The following is a 21,837-nucleotide window of genomic DNA, read 5'->3' on the forward strand; positions in this document are numbered from 1 at the left end:
TCATAAATAGACATCGCGGGGGGGCGGGGCGTCCTCACAACTGGCTGCTGATTCGCCGATGACGTTTTGGTCAATGACGTCAGAGAGACCCGCAGTGTCGTCAAATTACTGCAGTACAAAACAGTTCAGCTACTGGAGAAGGAATCTTCTGTCTGTGAACCCTGAAGATCTGAAGCCCAACTATGGAATGACGGGAAAAGTGAGAATATTTGGGATGTGGATATTTTTAGGATCAGTATTATGTCATCATGATTCAACTTAGTTGGAAAATGTGGAATTCCAGGAAAAACAGACACTTTTGGAATGTGTAAAATAAATAGCCCTGATACATTAATGACATACTGTTAGTCATTTTTACTGGTGGTAAGAACGCCTGCACAGTCACCGCAAAAAATAGCCAAAAGTATTAAAAAAAAAACTGTACAAATACTGTACATGCATTTGTTATATCACGCAGGGTAGTAGTTTGAAGAGCTATCATGGCTGTCTCAAACAACTCTTCGTTTATTTTAGTTAATTGGTTCCAAATTGACTGTGATAAGTTAAGCACTGTCACTTATTTATGGTAATGGTCATGGTATTATTTCATTTGAACATGCATCAGCGACCTAAACGGTCGCCTTCAAGTTATTTCCTTCAAACTTAAATAGCCAAAAACTTACCACTTCCACACGGATAGGGAGGATAACTATTAAGTTATTTAACCTTTAACATGAACATTAATCAAACGTAATAATTTTTTCTGGGTACATGATACCGTACAGCATCCATATCAAACTTGCGCGGGCCGCACTAACAAACTTTCATATCAAGGCGGGGGCCTCAAACTAGTGTCCTGCGGGCCACATTTGGCCTGAGGGCCGTGTTTTTGAGGTTACACAGAGAAGAGATACAGAAGGTGGATCATTTTAACTACATGGGGTCAACAGTTCAGAACAACGGTTCACATTGGGAGCGACCAGGATGGATAGGATCAGGAACGAGTACATCAGAGGTACATTACATGTTAGAGGTAATCTCAGTCTGGCCTCTCTGATTTTATGTCCAGAGGAGAGATAGTGAATATATTGGTAGACGGATGCTGACCAAAGAGGAGGTTTATGGATGTAGTGAAGGAGGACATGAGGGTAGTTGGTGTGAGAGAGACAGATGCAGAAGACAGGGTTGGATGGAGGAGATTGATTTGCTGTGGATCATTGTCCTGCTGCAGAACCCAAGATGGTTTCAGCTTGAGGTCACCATCAGATGGTTGGATATTCTCCTTCGGGATTTTTTGGTAGACAGCAGAATTCATGGTTCCATTTATCACAGCAAGTCCCCCAGGTCCTGAAGCTGCAAAACAGTCCCAGACCATCACACTACCTCCACCATATTTTACCGTTGTGATGTTCTTTTTCTGAAATGTGGTGTTACCCCCCACGACCCTCGTGAGGATAAGCGGTAGAAAATGAATGAATGGGGTGTAGTGTATAGAATTTCAAGTAAAAAATGTTTTAAAAAATGTCAATAAAAGCTCAGCAGCACAAATATGTATATTATTTCCTGCTCTTGCTTGTGGCGCCCCCTAGAAAATGCCTCCATGCGGCCCATAGCTAGAACATGTTAGTTTCTTAGTGACGTTGATAAAGCATGTCCAGTAATTGAACCAGAATGAGTGAAACGTGAATTATGTTTAGGTAAGAACAATAAATGTATTGGCAATAGTTGGGTAGAGAAGGTGTGTTTAATTGTTTCAACAGCACATTTGTGACATTTGTCCCACAAATGGGATTCATTGAAAAGATCATCAGGTTGATTTCATGCGTCTCCTTATCGTAATAAAGGATCCTTCTTTAAAAAACAGGCTTTCAAATGTGCATATTGACATATTAGTTGCACCACACAAAAGAGGTGGTGGTGTGCGGTAAGACGGTAAAGACACTGACCGGGATTGCGGACGTAAAATACATGAATCTGCTGTATCATCTCGGATCTCAGCTCTCGATTTTTGCCACTTTGGACGTTTGTGCCTCCTGTTCCCCGGCAACCACTACTCCTCCTTTCCTTTTCAGACCCTTCATCTTGCGTGTCTGAAGCTTGGACAGATCCTGCTTCTGCATGTGCACTCGGCCAAATTTGGTGCCGAATACGTCGTGGGAAATGTTCTTCTTCTTCTTGGGCTGTCAAGACGCAGAGAAAAAGGCATTAGGGGTATGGCAGGGGTATGCCAGAGCCTATCCCAGCTGACCTTGGGCTGTTTGCAAGCCAATCGCAGAACACATATAGACAAACAACCATTCAATTTAGGAGGCGCCAATCAATCAAGGATGCACGTTTTTGGACAGGTGGGAGGAAACCGGAGTACTCAGACAGAACCCACGTACGCACGAGGAGAACATACACACATATATACATACATACATACATATATATATATATATATATATACACATACATACATACATACATACATACATACATATATATATACACATACATACATACATATACACACACACATATTTATATATACATATATATACATACATATATTTACACATATACATACATACATATATATACACACATACACATATTTATATATATATTTACACATACACACATCTACATATACATACATATATATTAGAAAGAAGAAATTTGTGTTTTATTCATGAGATAAATTAGCATTAATTGCTATATAGGTCAAATTATGGGGAGATAATCGATAATCAAATCCGATTTCAAAATGTATCGTTAATATAATAATAATAATAATAATAATAATGGATGCATCGAAAAACTATTTTCCAGATGAATCAATTAGAAAAATAATGGTTTAACCCAGCCCTAATATTTACCTTGAGAGACTTGGGCTGTTTGTGAGCCAGCTTGTACAAGTCATCCGATGCCAGATGTGTTCTTCTTAAAACAAAATCAAACGACGGCCCCATCTCTTCCAGCTCAATACGTGGCGTCCTGCACCCCGACTTCTTCAACAAACATCTGAAAAAGGCATTTCTGGAATCAATATCATTGGTTGGATGCAACAATGACATCCTGACACTAAGGTTTAAGGTTTAACATTGTCAATTTACACAAAACAGTACGACGGTTCATCACCGACTCTTTATGAAGAAGCCTTTGCAGGGGTGTCCAAAGTGCGGCCCGCAGTTCAATTTTCACTGGTCCCCAAGGATTAGGCTATACATAAATTACGCGTGAATGCTCAAGCTGAGCTAAAATGCAGAATACGGAAAACGTGAAATGATGCCAAAAGTGGGAAAGTGTTGGCTTGATTGTTTTGATGAAAATGCGGAATTAAGATACGAAGATTTGTCTTTATAAGTCCCACAAGGTGACATTTCAGGTATTATAGTATCAAAAGTACAAAGCACACAAGAGTCGATAAAGTGCAAAATCAGGGTAATACAAATCATAAGTTATATACACACACAAGTCATAAGCCTTTAGCTTCATTGCTAATCCAAAGCAAAACAGGGCGGGGTAACAGGGTAGGGTAACAGTATGGGCGGGGCAAAATCATGTTAATTGTGTCCGGTGTGCACACAGCTTTAAGCTGTCATTTCAACATTAAACTTTGGTATCAAGGTGGGGGCCTCAAACTAGCGTGTTGTGGGCCGCATTTGGCCTACGGGCCGCGAGTTTGAGACCCCTGCTCTAAATGTTTTGAGAAATGGAGAAGTAATACGCATTTTGATAATCAAAGGGAATTTGTGTTTGGAAAATGTGAAATTTTGTGAAAATCGTGAACGAGCCAATTGGCTGGCTGGTGACTTTGAACACCCCCGGGCTGGGGTCAAGAATTGCCCCGAAATGTGCTGCATCACCTGTAGCTACGCATGAATATTTTCCCATCCAGGGCAGTGAAGTGCAGAACATGTTCTAAACCTGCCAGGCGCACCGCCGACACGGACGGACCTCTGAAGAAGTCTGTAAAGGGAAGGCAGATGTTCCTCGTAAACTGGATATGCACCGTTTTTTCCCCCACTTGAATCTACTTGTGTGTGTCACGGGTGCGTACCAGTGAGCAGACTCTTGAGGCGTTTGTGCTCATTATCCATTTCGAAAGCCTCGCCGGCAAACACCAGCATGGGTTTGGTTCCCTCGGGACATGTAGTCGTCTGCAAGTGAAAGAAAAAAAACATGAATGCTTGCAACACAGGAATTAAAGCTTAACTGATGCAGCGAGTGGACTCTCTTGTCTTAAACAATATCAGGAAGACAAATATTGAATATAATTTTAACCATTTCCATGAAATGTGGCGCTCATGCCTTGCATGACAGGACGAACAAAGAAGTCCTCGATACCCACGTCTGAGCAGGAAGTCCACAAATTGTACTTGAACGTACTCTTCCTTGGGATTTTCATGACTCACTAAGGAACTTCTTTCAAACTCCAGATGCTTGCATCAAGCCCTGCATCCCGAATCCCGACTAGCGAGAGGACGGGGGGCAACGGCCTGTTCCAAGCCACTTGCAGTTTTATTTTTATTATCATAACTGGATTTTTTTTGTACTGAGCAGCCTGGAGCAGGGACCAAGGTGACTGTATATGCCTTTACAGGCACGGCAGAAGAAACGTAAACGATACCTTAATCTCACTGAGAGAGACAAACTTCTCAATTCCGAGTTCGATCATATCCAGCACGTGGAAGTCAAATAGACGACCTGGAAATAAAGAAGACAATTTAGCCTCTTGGTCCTTATTACTCATATTAGGTAAACATGTGTACTTAAAGAAGTACTTTCATGATGATACTACAGTGGAACCCGTTTACGTCCACGCCCCTGGCTGACTGTTTAGCAACAAAAAGGTAAACATGAAGAAAGTGTGAGTGGAATCCGTACCAAAAATGAGGTTATTTGGTCGTTTCTTGTTGTGGGAACCAAAAAGAAAGAGTGAGCAGTCGCTTTTTTTGGAGAAAAATTCCTGCAAAAACAGACAAGTCATGTGAAAAAGAGGACAAATAGTGTATGTAACGAGAGGTTGACAATGTCGGTGTTCACTAACCAGAGATGTGGAGTCCTCAAATGGACGGATAATGTTCTTCCTGAAATGCAAGGTCTTATTTTATCCACTGCTGATAAATGAAGATAATAAAAAAAAAACTGTGTGGATGAGACCAGGGCTTGGCACCTGCAGAGCACAGACCATCCCCAAGCGCCGTAGTTCCCCCATATTGTTATGAACACCGTAAATTAGTCCTACAAAATACTATATATTAAGTACATATTAGATCGCTAATGTCAGCATGCTAGCAGTGCTAACTTGATAATATTAACATGCAAACACCTAGCATAATTGCGTTAAGTGTTTATATATATATATATATATATATATATATATATATATATATATATATATATATATATATATATATATATATATATATATAGTATAGTATATAAGTGTCTAGCCATGAAAATTGCAGAAAATGCTACTATGCTTATGTTAGCATGCTAATAATGCTAACATGTTAACACTAGCATGCTACCACATAGCGTTTGTTTCTTTGGGCTTTTTCCTTTAAAGTGCTAATTGCTTATATAGGTGTTTAACTGTGAAAATTGATAAAAATGTTACTATGCTAACATGATAATATTAACGTGCAAACACATAGCATAATTGCGATATATATATATATATAGTATATAAGTGTCTAGCTATGAAAATTACAGAAAATGCTATTACGCTTATGTTAGAATGCTAACAATGCTAACATGTTAACACTAGCATGCTACCACATAGCGCTTGTTTGTTTCTTTGGGCTTTTTCCTTTATAGTGCTAATTTCTTATATAGGTGTCTAACTGAAAATTTATAAAATGTTACTATGCTAATGTTAGCATGCTAGCATGATATTGCCAAGTTTTTTTTGTCTACCAATGAAAATGGCTAAAACTGCTCTTATGGTAATGTTTGCATTCTAGCAATGTTGACATAATAAAAAGGTACTTACTTCTTGTACAGCACAGCATTGGGTTTTTTTAAGGAATACTGGAAGAGAAAATGAATGTATACATTAAAATGCACAGATGTCTCTGCAATAAAAACCACTGGAACATTCATTTTCTGCCGCTTTTCCTCACAAGGGTCGCAGGGGTGCTGGAGCCTATCCCAGCTGTCTTCGGGCGAGAGGCGGGGTACACCCTGGATTGGTGGCCAGACAATCACAGGGCACATATAGACAAACAACCATTCACACTCACATTCATACCTATGGACAATTTGTAGTGGCCAATTAACCTAGCATGTTTTTGGAATGTTGGAGGAAACCGGAGTACCCGGAGAACACCCACACATGCACGAGGAGAACATGCAGGGTGGAATTGAACCCTTGTCTCCTAGCTGTGAGGTCTGCGCGCTAACCACTCGAACACCGTGCAGCCTGTTCATCATACTTGTGTTTATCAAAGAAGAGATCCTGGATGAATTAAATTGGTTCTTAGTACAGACCTCGGGTCTACAGCATATCACCACGTGACTTACTATGTCCTTCAGTGCCTGGCTGACAGCTTGGTTGGCGTTCCCCCCTTTCATGATCATGGTAGTCTTTGCATTTTCAGATAGTTTGGGTGCTCGACTCTCCAGGAAGCGCTTGGTGCGTTTTAGCTTTGGTTTTCTGAGGACAGAACCACAGAAACACATAAAAGCCTGAGACATACACAAACATATATAAACACGTAGACATTAAAAAGTAGCTTGTGTTGGACATTAGCATCCCGATCCATGTTCCATAAACATTTCATCACTTCATTCATGTCACTTTAAGGGGTAAGGAAAAATAACTTACATTATACCGTCGGTCATTTTTTTGTGTCTCTATTCGTGTTGCTGATTTTAAAAAAAGATTAACGGTGCTGTACTTCCACGTGATTGTGTGCGGAAATTAAATGCTACAGCGGAAGTTCTACGGCGACTCCACTGGGACAATCGCTGAAAGCGGAAGTGACGTCATTGCCTACGACTTCTTGCGCTTACCAAACTTATTAAAACCTTCTTATTTTTTTCTGGTTGTTAGAAATTGGGTGGCACAGAAATTCATTTGTGTACAATGAACGTGTTATTGATAAACTTTACCTGTGTTGAAACATTTTTTTTCACCGATATACATTTCCAAGATGGCTGCTAAAGTGCGCATGCGCATTATGTGTTTTGGGGTCGCGTGGATGTTTTCTATTACTTTGTTACTAAAATCGACTAACCTAAAAATTGTAAAGAGGAAATAAAAATGTCCAGCCGGTAAGCTTGACGGCGCCTGCGCAGTCCACACGGCGAAAACGTGGTCGTTACATGGCGGCTAAAGCACAGGACCGCCACCTAGCGTCAAAGACAAGACGTACATGAAACACCGTTGATAGCTCTGCAAAGTCTTAGCAAACAACATGATACGTTTTTGCTTTTTTTTTTTTTTACAGATTCCCCATCGTTATGCATTCCAAAATGTTATATAATATGGCATGTTATTTACCATTTTGCAGTTCAGATGTTTGTCCACGTACTTTGTACACTAGATTGAATTGTACTGGCGTTTCCTGTTTAGAAAATGCCGACAACAGCAACAGTACATGCACCAGTCCAGCAGATGGCAGTGTGCACCACAAAATGTGACGCATCCTGCCATCTTCTACTCTAACCGATGGAAAGAATGTTCGCCACTGAAGAACCGACATCCATTACCCCACAAAGTGAAACCCGCAGCATATCCTTAAACTTAATAAATTAATATAATAAAATAGTAAAGAAAAAGTTGAAAAATTAGCAGGAATTTTACAAGAATAAAGTAAAAATATTAACGGAAAAATTGTGTAATTTTGGGGGAATAATGCTGTATTATAAATCTTCCATTTTATTTGTATAGCGATTTTCAAAATATCCCAAAACAAGGCAAAAAGCGGGGCACATTATGAAGAAAAAGGAGCATGAAGTTGGAATGGTAAAAAATAAAGTTGCATTCTAATGAGGAAAAGTCATTTTTGTATCAAGAGTTGAAATATTAAAGAAACATTTTAAAAATAAAATTGGCTCACGGAAAAATTTGTTATATATTACACAAAATGTCCAAAAATTATTTAAATGGCAGTTTAAATATTTGGAAAATGAAAAGCATGAAAAAAGTTGGAAAATGTTTGGAACGCCCTGCATTAACTGATTTAAAATCCAATGTCATCCTTTTAAAGAATGTAGTGCAAAACAATGGAGTATATTCTAGAAAACAAGAGCCCTTTAGTCTTGGCTATTGGCTATATTATGCCAATTTATGACCTACTTGGCATTATGGGATAGAAGTAAAGGGACATAATGTTTACATGGTGGGCCATAATTTTTAATACATCGGAAAAACATTTATGTTGGACAATGGCTTTTATTTTACACTGAAGGGGGGCAACTGGGGCATAATTGAGGAATCATTTCCCAATGTATGGAATTTGTATGATGGTATTAGCATATAAACACTTCCGAGACATAATGCACAGATGAATATTTTTATTTCAGCATCAAGCTTGAAGCACAGATATCATTTTAGCACATCTCGACCATCCAAAGAACAGCAAAAAGAGAATTAGAACAGCAAAGTTTCTCCATCCATGCTAACATCTTCAAACACCAACCTCACTTTTTTTTTTTTTTTTTTTTTAAATCTGTGGACCGAGTGTGTTGTCTCACTTCACACACTTCCATACTCCCAGAGTACGTAAAGTGAGACACATTCTCAGCGCTCAAGTGTTGTGTGGAAATCACTCACCGGTTCCTTGGAAAGCAAAACCAGTGACAAAATGCTGGTGGGAAACTTCTAATTGGTCCGAAGCAAATAAACACAAAATAGGAGTTAGCGGTAGTGAAAGTCGCAAGTGATAAACTGCACGTGATGGTGACGATTAAAACGGCGTTGGTGTTGGAGGCTGCTAAGCACGAGCGCAGACGTTGGTCCTTCAGGAATTTAAAGATACCACTCCAAAAGGCCGTGATAGACATACTAGAGGGAAGCTATTCCAAGGAAGCCAGCTCCGTGCCAGACCTTTCCATGCAGGCGATAAAACCGTCTCAGGCCTTCCTGGCTGGGTGGGTGGAACCCCCACCGGCTAAGCAGAGGGAATACACGAGAAGCGGAGATGAGCACTTCAAATGAAATGGGGGGGGGGGGGGGGGGGGCATAGACACGGTCTAGCATAGCAACAGGGCACTAGCGACATGCACCACTGCGTCATAGGTCACCCCGAGCCAAGAGACCAACAAAAGGCCATTGATGTACGCGCACAAAGAAAAATAAGGGAGCACAGTTGACAGCAAAAAAATAATAATGTCTGGGCACCAGAAATGAAACGCACGTGGAATGATCCGGGATGACCCTGGCATGCTCAGACTGGTTCGCCTCGATTGTACGCTTAGATTTTTTTTTTGTATGGGGCGGAAAGAGACAGACGGGGTGATATTGTGGAGGGGAAAACGCTTTGCTGGGCAAGCAGAAAGTTTGGGACACTTAGAATTCTGGCAAGGGAAGACCTGCAGCGTTCCAGAAGCTTCCTTTTCATGTGCAAACGGAAGAGTTAATTATTCATATACATTCTATACACTGTACACGCACGCTTGAAAGCTTCACTTTGTAAATAAACACAAGGCCCGCGGGCGCAAAACGGAAGCGTGTAGAAAGTACAAGAGGAGCCTTTGAACGCCTTTCTGCGCGCCAGCAACTCAACATACATTCATTGGCGGCGTATGGAAATGGCATGGAAGCGGACAAGTCTGAGCATGTCAGGGGCGTGGTCTCAATGCGGCCGGAAGCCCTGTCTGTGCGGGATGAGTGGGGAGACCTGCAGGGAGGGGCCTTTGCGCCGAGCACAGGTGGAAAGCCCGGAATGGAGCGCGTTGAATTCTTGTGCATGCGCCGGAAGGTCATAGCAAGCGTGAGCTAGCATATCAAAACGGAGAAAAGAGCTTTCATGCAAGAGGTCGAAGTCAAAGATACAACAACGCAAACTCAAACCGGAGGTTAACCGGCGCTCGTCGTCATCGTCGTCGTCGTCCCCGGCGGCGCATCCGTGGTGGTGGGAGGACGACAACGACGACAAGACGATTTCTACTGGAGGAGGGGCTTTTTTACGCTTTTTCTTCTTCATCCTCCACCTTCAGCTCTTCTGGCAGTTCTTGGCGTAGCTTGTGAACACGAAGTTGTAGTCGTTGAATTGAGCCAGCTGGCGGTCCACGCGCTTGAACCCCTCCAGCGTTTGGGCGGAAGAAAAGACGCTGCGACATTTTGAGCTCTGCGGGGGGAGAGGACAGGGTTCCGATTAGATGCAACGTGAACATTCGTCCTGGGGACAACACTTTCACTTTCGCAATAGAACAACCCGAGGTGCATTCAGGTATAGGGGTGGAAGAAAATATCATTTCGGCGATATATCGCGATACTTCGTTCCACGATACTGTATCGATATTAAAAAGTATGATATGGATATTTTTAGGCATTTATCATAGACTGTACATGGTATTTATTCAAGTGCAGACACGGCAAAGGTTCATTTCTGATTGGAATTGAAACCTCCGATGGTTAGGTGGCAGCACTTACGTAGTCAATTAGGCAAGGACGTTGAACGAGATTGACGAGTGAAACATCCTCACACATAAACACAGTTCACACAGTTGACACTTACTATGGTACCCATTATGTCATTGGATGCTCATATCACCGAGTACTTCGGTACAAGGTACATTATTTAAAAAAAAACAAAAAAAAACACCCACTATATTAGGAAAGCAGGAAGTGAACAAATGTAACAGTTACTGATTGTAAAAGTACCAGATGGAGGGGTAGGATTTAATAAGCTTTGCTTCTTCCTACTCCTTTTGGACATGTGGAACTGGGAACTGATTATGGGATGCACCCAATTGTAATCTGATGCATGTTCAAATGAAATAAAACTATTAGCATTAGCATTACCAGACATTAACATATGCAGCCCTCACTGGGAAAATTTAGCTCCAAGACTCCACTCCACTTCCACTTCCTTCCTAACAAGTGTAGTGAGGTCAACTTTGTAAACATAAACAGCTTCCACTGAAATAAACATACCTGATTGACAAACAGCGTAGTCACTAATTTCCCTGGTTTGAATACATCCACCACCTTCCGAACAAGGTCATCGTACGATGTCTGGGAGAGGTTGGTCTCGAAGCTAACGTAGGAGAACTCCGGCTCGGGTGTGATGTGGATGGTCCAGTAGGTCCCCTGCGGGAGGAGAATGGGAGTTATTGGTGACAGGATAGGAAGGGCGGGGCGGGCCTTGGTGGTTGGGTGGGCGGCACTCACGTCAGTCTTCATTCCGTTCATTGAGTAGCCACACGGGTTGAACATTGTGGCGTCGATCACAGAACCTGGTATCAGGTCACATATTCCACTCATCTGGAAAGGGCAAACAAAAACATCAAGGGACACGTAGAGAAAAATAAAAACTCTCCATTATAATGTATTCATAATCATCCATAATGTTTCATGCTTGTGTTCTTTATAGAATAAACAACCCAATAAAAATCAAACTGTGAGCCACAAATGGCCCCCGGATCATCTATTTCTGATTAAAGACCAATAATCATGATTCCTGATCGTTTTAAAAGGCTTGTTGTTTTGTGTACGCTAAGGGAATAAAATGCTAAACTGCTTAGCTTTAATGTTTTTTTTTTGTATAATTGCTAGCAGGTGATTGTCCAAATATTACTGCATTTATGATCTCTGTTGGTGTAACGGTACCCACTTCTGCTTCTGGTGTAAAAAAAACTAATCTAACATTACGTGTTATGTTCCAGGACATCCGGCGAACTGTGAAAATCTGCGAGTAATCGATACGTCCATACAAATTAGGGGATTTGATATTGATCATGGATACGCTTTGATATCAGCGACCAAAATGCGGATCCAATTATAATCGGCCCATTAGACTCAGCTCCAGCATTCATTCATTTTCTAACGCTTATCCTCACAAGGGTCGCGGGGGTGCTGGAGCCTATCCCAGCTGTCTTCAGGCGAGAGGCGGGGTACACCCTGGGCTGGTGGCAGGCCAATCACAGAGCACATATAGACTACTGAACTGTAAGGCTCGGTGGATATGGCCGCTTTGAAAAGGCGATGCTTACACGAGTGACATCACTTGCAGAAACACCATCTTTCATATAGAACTGGTCCATAATGGCTGGATCAAGGTCACTCATCAGAACTTCCAGTGTCTGATCCGCATACTTGTTCTCCCAGTACTCTGGCAAGTCCAGAGTAAACAGATACCTGGGATGCAACACAACAGGAAGTGTGTGAGGAAGATTAGGTCTACAAGCTGGAAATGGAAAGGAATGTAAACAATGTGTTCTCCTTCTTACCAGCAGTCAGAGTTCAAACGTCCCATACAGTAGGCAGCACCATCTGGAAAAAAGAGGAAGATGATATAATAAACTGACATAACTACACTAAAAAGCGGAAAACAGCCACAGGACTACACAGTGACATTTTTTGGATCATCTAGCCCGCCACAAGTCGATACATTCCTTCCCTCCCTATCTTTAAACTGCCGTTTGTTTGGTAGATGGCTTGCAGGGTTACCCAGAAACTACGTAACACTTTTCCATGAAACTTTGTGGAACATGTCTGACACGGGCCAAAGAGGAACCCGTTTGGAAATCAGGAGATTGGATAGGAAAAAAAAGACAGGACTGGATGCTGGATTGTGTTTCTTTATTTCGCACATTGGATAAAAATAGGACAGAAAAATCAGTGATAACAAAACCTTAAAAAAGGGTGCATTTTGTTAGCTACTGTGGTAGAATTTTACGGTTATGCTTACTTTGCGCTGAACAGGAAGCCAAAGTCAAGTCGACAGTAATTGGGCTTGTCCTGATACAACCTTTTGACTCCTCATCCGGATACCAATATCGCGCGAGTGAATATCGGCTGATACTAATATATCCAACTTTATGCCTACTTTGCGCTGAACAGGAAGCCAAAGTCAAGTAGACAGTAATTGGGCTTGTCCTGATACAACTTTTTGACTCTGATCGGATACCAATATCACACGAGTGAATATGGGCTGATACTAATATATCCAAGTTTATACTTACTTTGCACTGAACAGGAAGCCAAAGTCAACTAGACAGTAGTTGGGCTTGTCCTGATACAACTTTTTGACTCCCGATCTCGCATGAGTGAATATCGGCTGATACTAACACATCCAGGTTTACGCTTACTTTCTTTTTATAAAAAAAAAAATTACAAAGGGCAGCCATTATCTCATTGTTGTGGTTTCACACTGCTTGCTGATAACAAAGGTAATACTACCGTGATTGTCAACTTAAATAGTGCACACTTTCTTTTTACTAACAACACTGACTTGAAGAATTTGTCAAAAGGGTTGGATTATATAAATAACGGAATGGATTAATTTGGTGCCTTTCCAAACACCCAAGCTCTTTACAGAGAAATCTATCATTTATTGACTCCAGTCACACACTGGTGATAGTCTATATTTGTAGCCACAGCTGCCCTGTGGCACCCCAACTGCTCTACTTCTTAAACCCAACACAAAACATTTGGTTTGGTTACATACTTGGGAAAATCTGGACGAGAAAGTCTACTTCCTCTTGGAAGTTTCGATGAGGGAACTCTTGATGGGTAGGTTTCATAAAATTCTTGCGGGAGTAGAAGAAATTCTGCAAAACACGCAACAGGATTGGACATGAACCGACTGACTTAAGTCTGTGCCGGCGGTACGCATGCAAGAGGAAGCGGTGGCTCACCTCGATGGCATCAAACCCGCAGTACTCCCTGGCGAGTTCCAGCAGAGGCACCAGTGCTTGCAGTAAGAGGGTGGTTCCGCATGTTTTCAAAATGAAACGTCTCTTGGAGACAAACATGCTACTCTCACTGAATGGAGCAAGAGGGGGGGTACAAAGGATGCTTTTCATTTTAAGTGCTACCACAGGAAATATGTGACAAGTAATCTATCATCCATTCAGCTCTCCTCTTCAAATAAAGTCCTATCATATTGTATTACATGCTAACATGCTAGGCTTTCATCTTGCAGAAAAATCCCTAAAAATGTCAGGTAGTTTGGAGTTTATCAATAATCTAGGAAAATAAAACCTTGTTAAACAAACCAAAAAAATCTTGCATGACATCACACAAATTTATATAATAATATTGTTAAATTGCCAATTCATTATGTAATTATGAATTTAAAGTACATTTTTAACTGTTTAAAATATATGTATATATCTTCTAAAAATATAAATATATTTTAGTAGATAATTATTCATGTAAAATGTTTTTACCGACTAAGAATTTAAATTCTTAAATTATGAGATTTAATACATTTCATAATTAATTTGAAGTGAATTTTCAATTCCAAATATGTGGGGATTCATTTTATTTTATTTTCTATATTTTTATTATTTCTTTGTATAAATAAAAATATTGTATTTATTAAATAAAAAAAAATCTTAATTTGTAATATTTCACGATAAATTAAAAAATATCCAGTTATATTATTAATAATTATATAACGTATACTGAAAAACTGGCTGTTTAGGGCCAGGGGGTTGGATTTGTAGTTTGTGTGTTTTGAGTGCAAAGTGTCCACGTCACACCTCATTGCCCCCTAGTAAAGTACACGTACTGCATGTGCAGACATAATGTGTGCACGGTACGGTGGTGTACCATCCACCTGGCGTCTTTGGCGTGTCGTTTGTGCCCAAACCTGCAGTCGTCCACATCGTTGGGTCACTGCATGAGTCTGAAGCAGTTTGGAACCACTCACGCCGGTGTGTGTGGTCCAGATATAGCGATCCTCAGGGAAACTGCACTTAGTCGTGGCATGGTGAAACACTGAATGAATGATGTCATTTGTGTCTGTCTTTTTTAGGCCGTCCTAATGGTACACATTGCTGTGCAGTAATGCTCAATAGTCAGTCCCTTTGGGGACATGCCACCAAACTCCATGCAGGCAGACGTGTGTGTGCTTTCAACAATTTTTACTATGGGGCAATGAGGCGTGACTTGGACACTTTGCAAAAAGCCAACCCCAAGTAACATACCAATGTGTTTATACCATTGTCAGAATAAATTAGATCACGTTATAATTTGTAGTGCTTACAGTGTTTCATTCTGTTGGAGCTAGAAGAAGGGTCCACAATGTTAGACTTGGAACCCCCAGGTCTCTTTTTGGATACAAACATTCTATCACCTGCAAGTGGCAGCGTCGTGGCCAAAGACTTTAAAAGGTGACCAGCCTAATCCCGACCCCGGCTTCTAATCATAGCCAAACCCAGGAGACGTCCTGCTCCACATCTCACCTGAGTATATAAGCTTCCTGCTTGTCCGTCTTTGTCACACTTATGATCAAACAGTGCACATTCTCCAGAAGTTTGTCCCATTCAAACCTACAAAAAAGGGAACACAAAAATGGGTCATGTTTATTAGCAACAAGTATTCAACCTTTAAAACAAAGTATCAACAACAGCGAGGGGAGGGATGAAGAAATACTTGTGCGTATTTGAACAATAGCGCAGTGGATTTGCCGAGTTTTACAAAATGACATTACGGCCCAGTCCACACGAGAACGCTCCTGAGATTTTTAAAAACGATGAAATATACGAGGCACAGACACAAACGCATGAGTGTGTCATGACAGAGTATAAGACAACGAAACGTCAGGAGAGTCATGGCTGGCTCGGTGATGATCGTTGTCTAAAATGACAAGCCGGTGTTTTCAGATTGTCCCCATTCTGCAGTTGTTGCCGTTCTTGTGTGCCCCCCCCCGTTTTCTTTTTTTCTTCTTTTCTATCCCCTCCTGCTCCGGTCCGTCACTATCTGCCCCAATGACTTGACAGAACAAAAAAGATTTCTCCATTCCAGAAGTAAAAAAAAATAAAATACAAATTTCAGGGAACCCAGAACTCTGCTTTAGTGTGAATGAGCGGTTGAAATAATCCAATACTTTTTGACCCTTTTTGTGGGGATAACCTCTAAAACGTTAAATCAACCATCCCATCTTATGCTTCCAATATTGAAAAACGACTAATACAGAAGGTCCAATAAAACCAATTAGCAAACGGCATAGTTGGACAAGGCGGCATTGTATTATTCTTAGACCGCAAATGATTTAACCAGCCACTCCTGGTTGCAGCCTCTTTAACAACACGGAGCAAATATTTACCCGTCCATTCATTATTATTGCCCATCCCAACTGTTCTTTTATCACAATGTATATTTCATCACTGAACTGAACTGAAGGAGGGGCGCAAGAGGCAGGGACTTTGAATATTATATATATATTGCAGATCTGCCATATATGAATGTGTCACTCGGCATGCAATTTTGACTCTTAAATATGCTTGTATGCTTCACTGCTGGGAATTTTGTTGCATTTGGCTGGTTTCCGTTTCGAGTTCATTCTGTACAGTACAGATAAATATCAGTTTCTCAATAGTATTTCAAATCGGGGGTGTGGGTAGGGCACAAAAACATTTCTGTCCGTAACTGAGAACCACTGATTTATTCTATTTAAGTCAATGTCCCTTGGAATGTCCGACTCGCGTTGACATAAGCAAACATAACCATTGTTAGCACATTTACTTTTTACCATTGACACAAGGGGTTGTCCTAGAATATTCGTATGAAAAGATTGTGGTGATTGTGACGACATGGGGTGCCCACAGATGCTGCTGGGCTTACATTTTTATATGGATTGTCTTTGTTTTTATTAAACAGCCTATTTTTATTTTTTAAAAATCAGCCTAATTAAAAGTATTGAACACTGTGTGTACTTTAAACAGAAGATCTACTTTCAGCGTGTGAATAAAATCATCCACTGCTGTTGCGTCATTCAAACAGCGCTGAGGTGAGCCATTTTCAGCATGGACGGACTCATGGGTTCATAATGGCTCCCCCAAAAAACAAAGTGTGCAAGTATTTTGAAAAGGTTACAGAAGGTTAAGTGCAACTCATGTCAGCAGCTTCTAACATATCACACAAGAATATCAGCATTTAAAAACGGGTATGGAATGCCAACTTCTTTTATATCCCCCCAGGGGATTTTAATCTAAGAAATTAATAGTTAATAGCTAATAGTTTTGGCAATTTGTTGGCTTATAACAACATAAAGGGTCTGTCTCACTGTGTCATCCTACTAAACACTAAATTCATCACATAGCAACTGAACACTGCCAAAAGTATACATCAGAAAGATAAAAACCATGTACCAATACGAGTTGAAAATGAAGTTAAATTTTCCCATGAGGCATTGCATCCGAGCAATGCGTTGGGAGTGCTACAACACTTTGGTGGCCAGAGGCAGCCTCGCAGTATCCATGTTGCTCGTCCTCCAATGAACTGCTCTTCTGGCAGTAATAAATTATGGGTAGATATTTAAATAGCTGCTGTTTGTTATTTGAAGTTCGTTTTGGTACATGTAATATATATTTCCTACCTTTTGAGTGTGAAGTTGCTGTGATGAGTTTAGCGTTTGTAAGACGACACCATGACAATGACCTCCTGCAATTTCCAATGAGTTGACAAGCTAGTCGGGAGCTTTTATCATAGCTCTTGATTGGCTCCTGTCAAAGAGCTGCCTGGTTCTCATGGACTCACTGCTACCATGTCATTTAAGTGTGGCTTATACACTTTCCTCAGAGTTCTTATATCGGGCCCTATGAGTTTCGGGTTCACAGATTTGCGGACGGAATCACAGATATGGCCAATAAAAATTTCTGTAACACGCAATTTTGCAGAAGTTGACGTATTGTGAATGAATGTTTTCATCATGAATAGAAGACGACTAGCAGGGGTTAGCTTAGTTTAGCACGCTCGTGCGGTTGTGTGTGCATGCAACACTGGCTGAATGAGTATATTTCCACCACATTGTTTTATAGCTTTAATGTAACGCATGTTTTTACAATGCCTGATGACGATGCACAGGTTCCGAATGAAAAATAAGGTTATCTGCGTAGGTCGTCTTTGCTGTAAACAAGACATTGTCCACACACATCCTGTGTCAAAAAAAAAACAAATTACATATGCAGTTGGAATTACAACTGTGAATTTATCTTCCTGAATCACAAGCATAGGCATTAGTTTGTTGACGTGTGTAGAAACTTGACATCCCATTTGAAAGATTGGCCAGGCTTCACCCATTTCTCAATTACTGGGGAAATTTGTCCATTGATGTATTGCATCAAGAAAAATATAGATTTTTGCATTTAAAAGAGACGTTAAAGACAAAACAATAAGCGTAAAATGCAAAAAAAAAAAAAAGAAAAAAATGAATTCAAAAAGAATTTGGGAAAAATATATTCATATGGCCTTACTTATACACCGGAATTTTCGGTAAGTAAAATTGATTGCTGCACATGTTTATCTGAGACTTTTAGCCTTTTTCTTTCAGATGGAAAAAACAGAACACAACTTTTATATGACTAAAATGGACAAACAATCTAACAAATTGGACCAAACCCTTAGTCAAAGTCAGTCCTGGATTTTTTTTAACCTGCTGCAGTTTTTTTCAGCTGTGATGTCTGTCACAAAAGAAGAAAGGCCCTTTGGTCTTGTCGATGCTTTGAAAGTGGCCGTCCGATGCCCGTTTGTTGTCTTTATTGATTTTACACTGCTTGCATAAACGTCTGAGCCATAATGATGAAGTTGACCGACTTCTCATAGAATTGACCCATTTGGGTGTCAACAATGGGGGGGTCGCCTTAGCACAATTTTTGCTTGCAGGAGATATTTCCATAGTACTTCACTGGATGGCCCGAGACTAAAAATACTACAATACCTTTGCAGAAATGGAAAGAAACATCTTCCTCTTACATGAATGAGTTGCTATGCAAGCCGACAGCAGCAGAGGGCCAACCTAGCAGCCTCAGAACAGCGCGACGGCGTCATTGGAGACCGAGGTCAACTCCCACTTGAGTGTGAAACGTACACCGCAGGCTATTTGTGGTGCTTCAGCGGGATCAGATTTTCCTCGCACTGGACTCTCGGAAAGGAGCGCAGATGACAGCCAAATACTACAATAGAGCTTATGCCGTGAGAGGCTCTTAGACAAATTGTGACTTTTATTAGGATAATTAGTTGATTAACTAAAAACACAGTGTTCTGACAAACTGAATCTCCAACAATCAGCCTAAGCAAATAAAGGAAAAGCCGCTGTGCCTCTAAGTTAATAGCTATGACAACGAAAAGGAAGCAAGCCCCGGGGTTAAAGTGAGTGCACACTACATGTCAATCACACGCCCTTGTGGCTTTATTTGGCACTTAGCTGACAGCCCGCTAGCCTGATACACCGACAGCAGCCCTGTGAGCCTTTAATCTGCCCTCTGGCTGCAAACTAACGCCCGGTTATCGTTCACCGGACGGACACACAGTAACCTTCGGGACAGGACGAGAGGTTGTGAGGCCACTAAAAGTCGACCGAGTGAGTGGTGCATAGGCAGAGGTACAAACTGGTCTGCCTTACCACGTGTCAAGACAGTCAAATAAGACAAGAAAAAAAAGCTAGAAAATAGTTAATCACAGTGCTGAAGCTTGTCTGGCAAAGCAAATAATTAGAAAGGCACTAGATGGTGCAAATCAATGCTGATGTGCGCCAATGCCTCTTTTGCCTAGAATATAGGTAATGTAGGTCTGTTTCATGGACGACTAAAAAAATATATTTTTAAATACAAAAAATTTATATAAATTAATATAATATAAATATATTTTATATATTTATACATATATTTTTTACATCAAAAACTGCAATCACACACAACAAATTGTGAATTAACTGTATAATGGATTATTGCTGCAGCTTTAACTAACCCTTAATTTAGTCTTATCTTTAAAAAAAATTGCATTTACATGCATCTTTTGGGCGGGTTTTACTTGCTATTGAAATTTGCAGTACAACACGCATTACCTCATTCAGGAATCCACATTTGTATCAACATTGTGTATTTTCCGGAAGATACTTTCTTCAAGCTTTGATTGACTAAATACCTTGCGAGTTACATCACCCCCCCCACTTTGACATGGGTCAGCATGTGTGGACATGGCGGATTTTCTAGCCCATTAGTATGTTAGCGCCAGATAAATGACAAACTAGGAGGTTAACGCAGCAGGTTGTAGAATGAATCCCCTCCAGCCAATGAAAAACACTGGCGAATGAGGAGGGGGCTCGCAGGCATGGCTTGGCAACGTGACCGGAAACAAGCTTGTGGGAAAGTTAGTCCCCTTCCTTTTAACTTTCGGCGACCTTCGTGAGGTTTTAACTTACTTTTTTTTTAAGGTGACTTTGGCTGCAGCGTTCAGTCCCTTACACTCAGTTTTCAAAAAAACGGATAACGCGAAATGAGACGGCCGGGTAGTTTATGTGCTTTGTTATTCATCATGTGTCAGGTAGCTAGCTAACACGCGGTAGTGACGGTCGACCACATGCTTGACATCTTCAACGTGGCTGGGTTTTGTCAGAAAATGACGCAGGGAAAAAAAACACCATCAAATATATAAAGAGCCAACTACTTCCCTGCCTTTTAAAAGGGACTCGTTCATTATTAATCCCGGTGATGTAACTGTATCGACCACCACAGAGCCGGCGCCGTGTTTTAATCCTAAATCTTGATGATGGCGGCTAAATAACCTCAAAGCAAGTCAAACTCGACTAAAAATTAGAATCATTTGACAGCCATGTTTGTTTCATGTTTTGAACCGTGGCAAAAAAACTAGCAAATATCACATAATGGTGATATAAGTCGTGTTTTTTGTTAGAAACTAACCAACAGGTTACATTTTTCCTAACGTTGAGCAAAGACGTACCACAACTCTGTCAAAATGTAATCGCTTGAAGCCGGCATACGTCTACTAAACAAATGAATGACTCTCGACCGGGTGGCCATTTTTGACTGGCAGTGTAGGCTAATTCACTGCGTGGGCTCAAGATCTCCCGTCTCTAGTCTTTAAAGGAATAAATGAATGAAGAACATCTAACATGATCCAATTCGGATTTAAAACCGACTGACGAATTAATCATGAATCATCGATCATGCGGTCGGGGTTTGGAAAACGACGACCAGGGGGAAGACACCTGATACGAGCCCCAACTTCCACAAGACACAAACCTCGGGATGGTTCTCAGGTCCCCGGTTCCCTTGGTCTCGTCCTGCCGGGAAAACCACACTTCCAACAGCTTCTCGGTCCCCTCGAAGAAATGTGCACCGTTATCTTCCATCATGAGACAACAGACACCCAACCAAAAAAATAATAAAACGTCGGTTATAACGTTTCGTCTTAATTAATCTGTATTTCAATCAGTTGTAACTTAATGGTGTACAAGTCCGTTAAGCAATCCAGATGTTGATTTTTCTCTTGTTACCGTCTTCCCTTTTGCAGAGAATACCGTTAGCGAGTGCTAGCTAATATCCCCAGCCATACTGTGTACAGCGATGCAAACGGTTGGATGCGGCCGGCTTATATAGGCACCCTGATACGTCATCATTCCGTTAGACCAATCGAATTCCAAGACCCTTGTTGTTGAAGTTTGACTGGTCCACAGAGCTGTCAATCTATCAAGGGCAACGTTCTCCTTGACTACTTGACGTCACGTGATGGCATACAGTCACTCGGAAGTCCCATCGTAAAATTCGCAGTTTGAGTTCCTTTATTGTTTAGTTTTTTTTTTCTTTTCAAATGTCACCTAAGTAATTGTTGTACTTGCATTTTAGAAACATTAAATTCAGTATACTCTATTAGTGCTTAATAATGTAAATTGAATATATAAATATTTCGTGTACACGCGTATAACATTACAATACATACATATATAT

At 40.8% G+C, this 21,837-nt stretch overlaps 2 protein-coding genes across 3 annotated transcripts; both read right to left on the bottom strand.

Moving 5' to 3' along the window:
* Positions 1 to 1,684: 1,684 nt before the first annotated feature.
* rpf2 (ribosome production factor 2 homolog) lies at positions 1,685 to 6,940 on the bottom strand. The gene is made up of 10 exons (XM_058073580.1): positions 6,797 to 6,940; positions 6,493 to 6,625; positions 5,963 to 6,000; positions 5,015 to 5,054; positions 4,852 to 4,933; positions 4,595 to 4,671; positions 4,025 to 4,124; positions 3,831 to 3,933; positions 2,841 to 2,985; positions 1,685 to 2,159 (listed from the first exon to the last, which is right to left on the bottom strand). The coding sequence occupies exons 1-10, from the start codon at positions 6,811 to 6,813 to the stop codon at positions 1,974 to 1,976; spliced, it is 921 nt and encodes a 306-aa protein (XP_057929563.1). The 5' UTR covers positions 6,814 to 6,940; the 3' UTR covers positions 1,685 to 1,973.
* A 1,535-nt stretch (positions 6,941 to 8,475) lies between these two features.
* On the bottom strand, positions 8,476 to 21,463 carry amd1 (adenosylmethionine decarboxylase 1). 2 transcript variants are annotated; one of them, XM_058067118.1, is made up of 9 exons: positions 21,133 to 21,463; positions 15,334 to 15,420; positions 13,780 to 13,906; positions 13,590 to 13,692; positions 12,370 to 12,412; positions 12,133 to 12,277; positions 11,312 to 11,404; positions 11,075 to 11,230; positions 8,476 to 10,265 (listed from the first exon to the last, which is right to left on the bottom strand). In XM_058067118.1, exons 1-9 carry the CDS (start codon positions 21,243 to 21,245, stop codon positions 10,131 to 10,133), a joined length of 1,002 nt encoding a protein of 333 aa, XP_057923101.1. In that variant the 5' UTR covers positions 21,246 to 21,463; the 3' UTR covers positions 8,476 to 10,130. The 2 variants fall into 2 exon arrangements, with proteins under 2 accessions (XP_057923101.1, XP_057923091.1); XM_058067108.1 differs by having other exon boundaries at positions 13,590 to 13,906.
* Between the last annotated feature and the right edge of the window lie 374 nt (positions 21,464 to 21,837).

This window comes from Doryrhamphus excisus, chromosome 1 (assembly GCF_030265055.1).
Source record: "Doryrhamphus excisus isolate RoL2022-K1 chromosome 1, RoL_Dexc_1.0, whole genome shotgun sequence".
Lineage (NCBI taxonomy): Eukaryota > Metazoa > Chordata > Actinopteri > Syngnathiformes > Syngnathidae > Doryrhamphus > Doryrhamphus excisus.

Coding starts and splice junctions, on each gene's coding strand:
- rpf2 (XM_058073580.1), bottom strand. Junction 4,934..5,014: donor TTGAGGACTCCACATCTCTG/GTTAGTGAACAC, acceptor CTGTTTTTGCAG/GAATTTTTCTCCAAAAAAAG. Junction 3,934..4,024: donor CCTCAAGAGTCTGCTCACTG/GTACGCACCCGT, acceptor TTCCCTTTACAG/ACTTCTTCAGAGGTCCGTCC.
- amd1 (XM_058067108.1), bottom strand. CDS start 21,245: ATGATGGAAGATAACGGTGCACATTTCTTCGAGGGGACCGAGAAGCTG. Junction 11,231..11,311: donor TGAACGGAATGAAGACTGAC/GTGAGTGCCGCC, acceptor CTCCTCCCGCAG/GGGACCTACTGGACCATCCA. Junction 10,266..11,074: donor CTACGCTGTTTGTCAATCAG/GTATGTTTATTT, acceptor CTCCCCCCGCAG/AGCTCAAAATGTCGCAGCGT.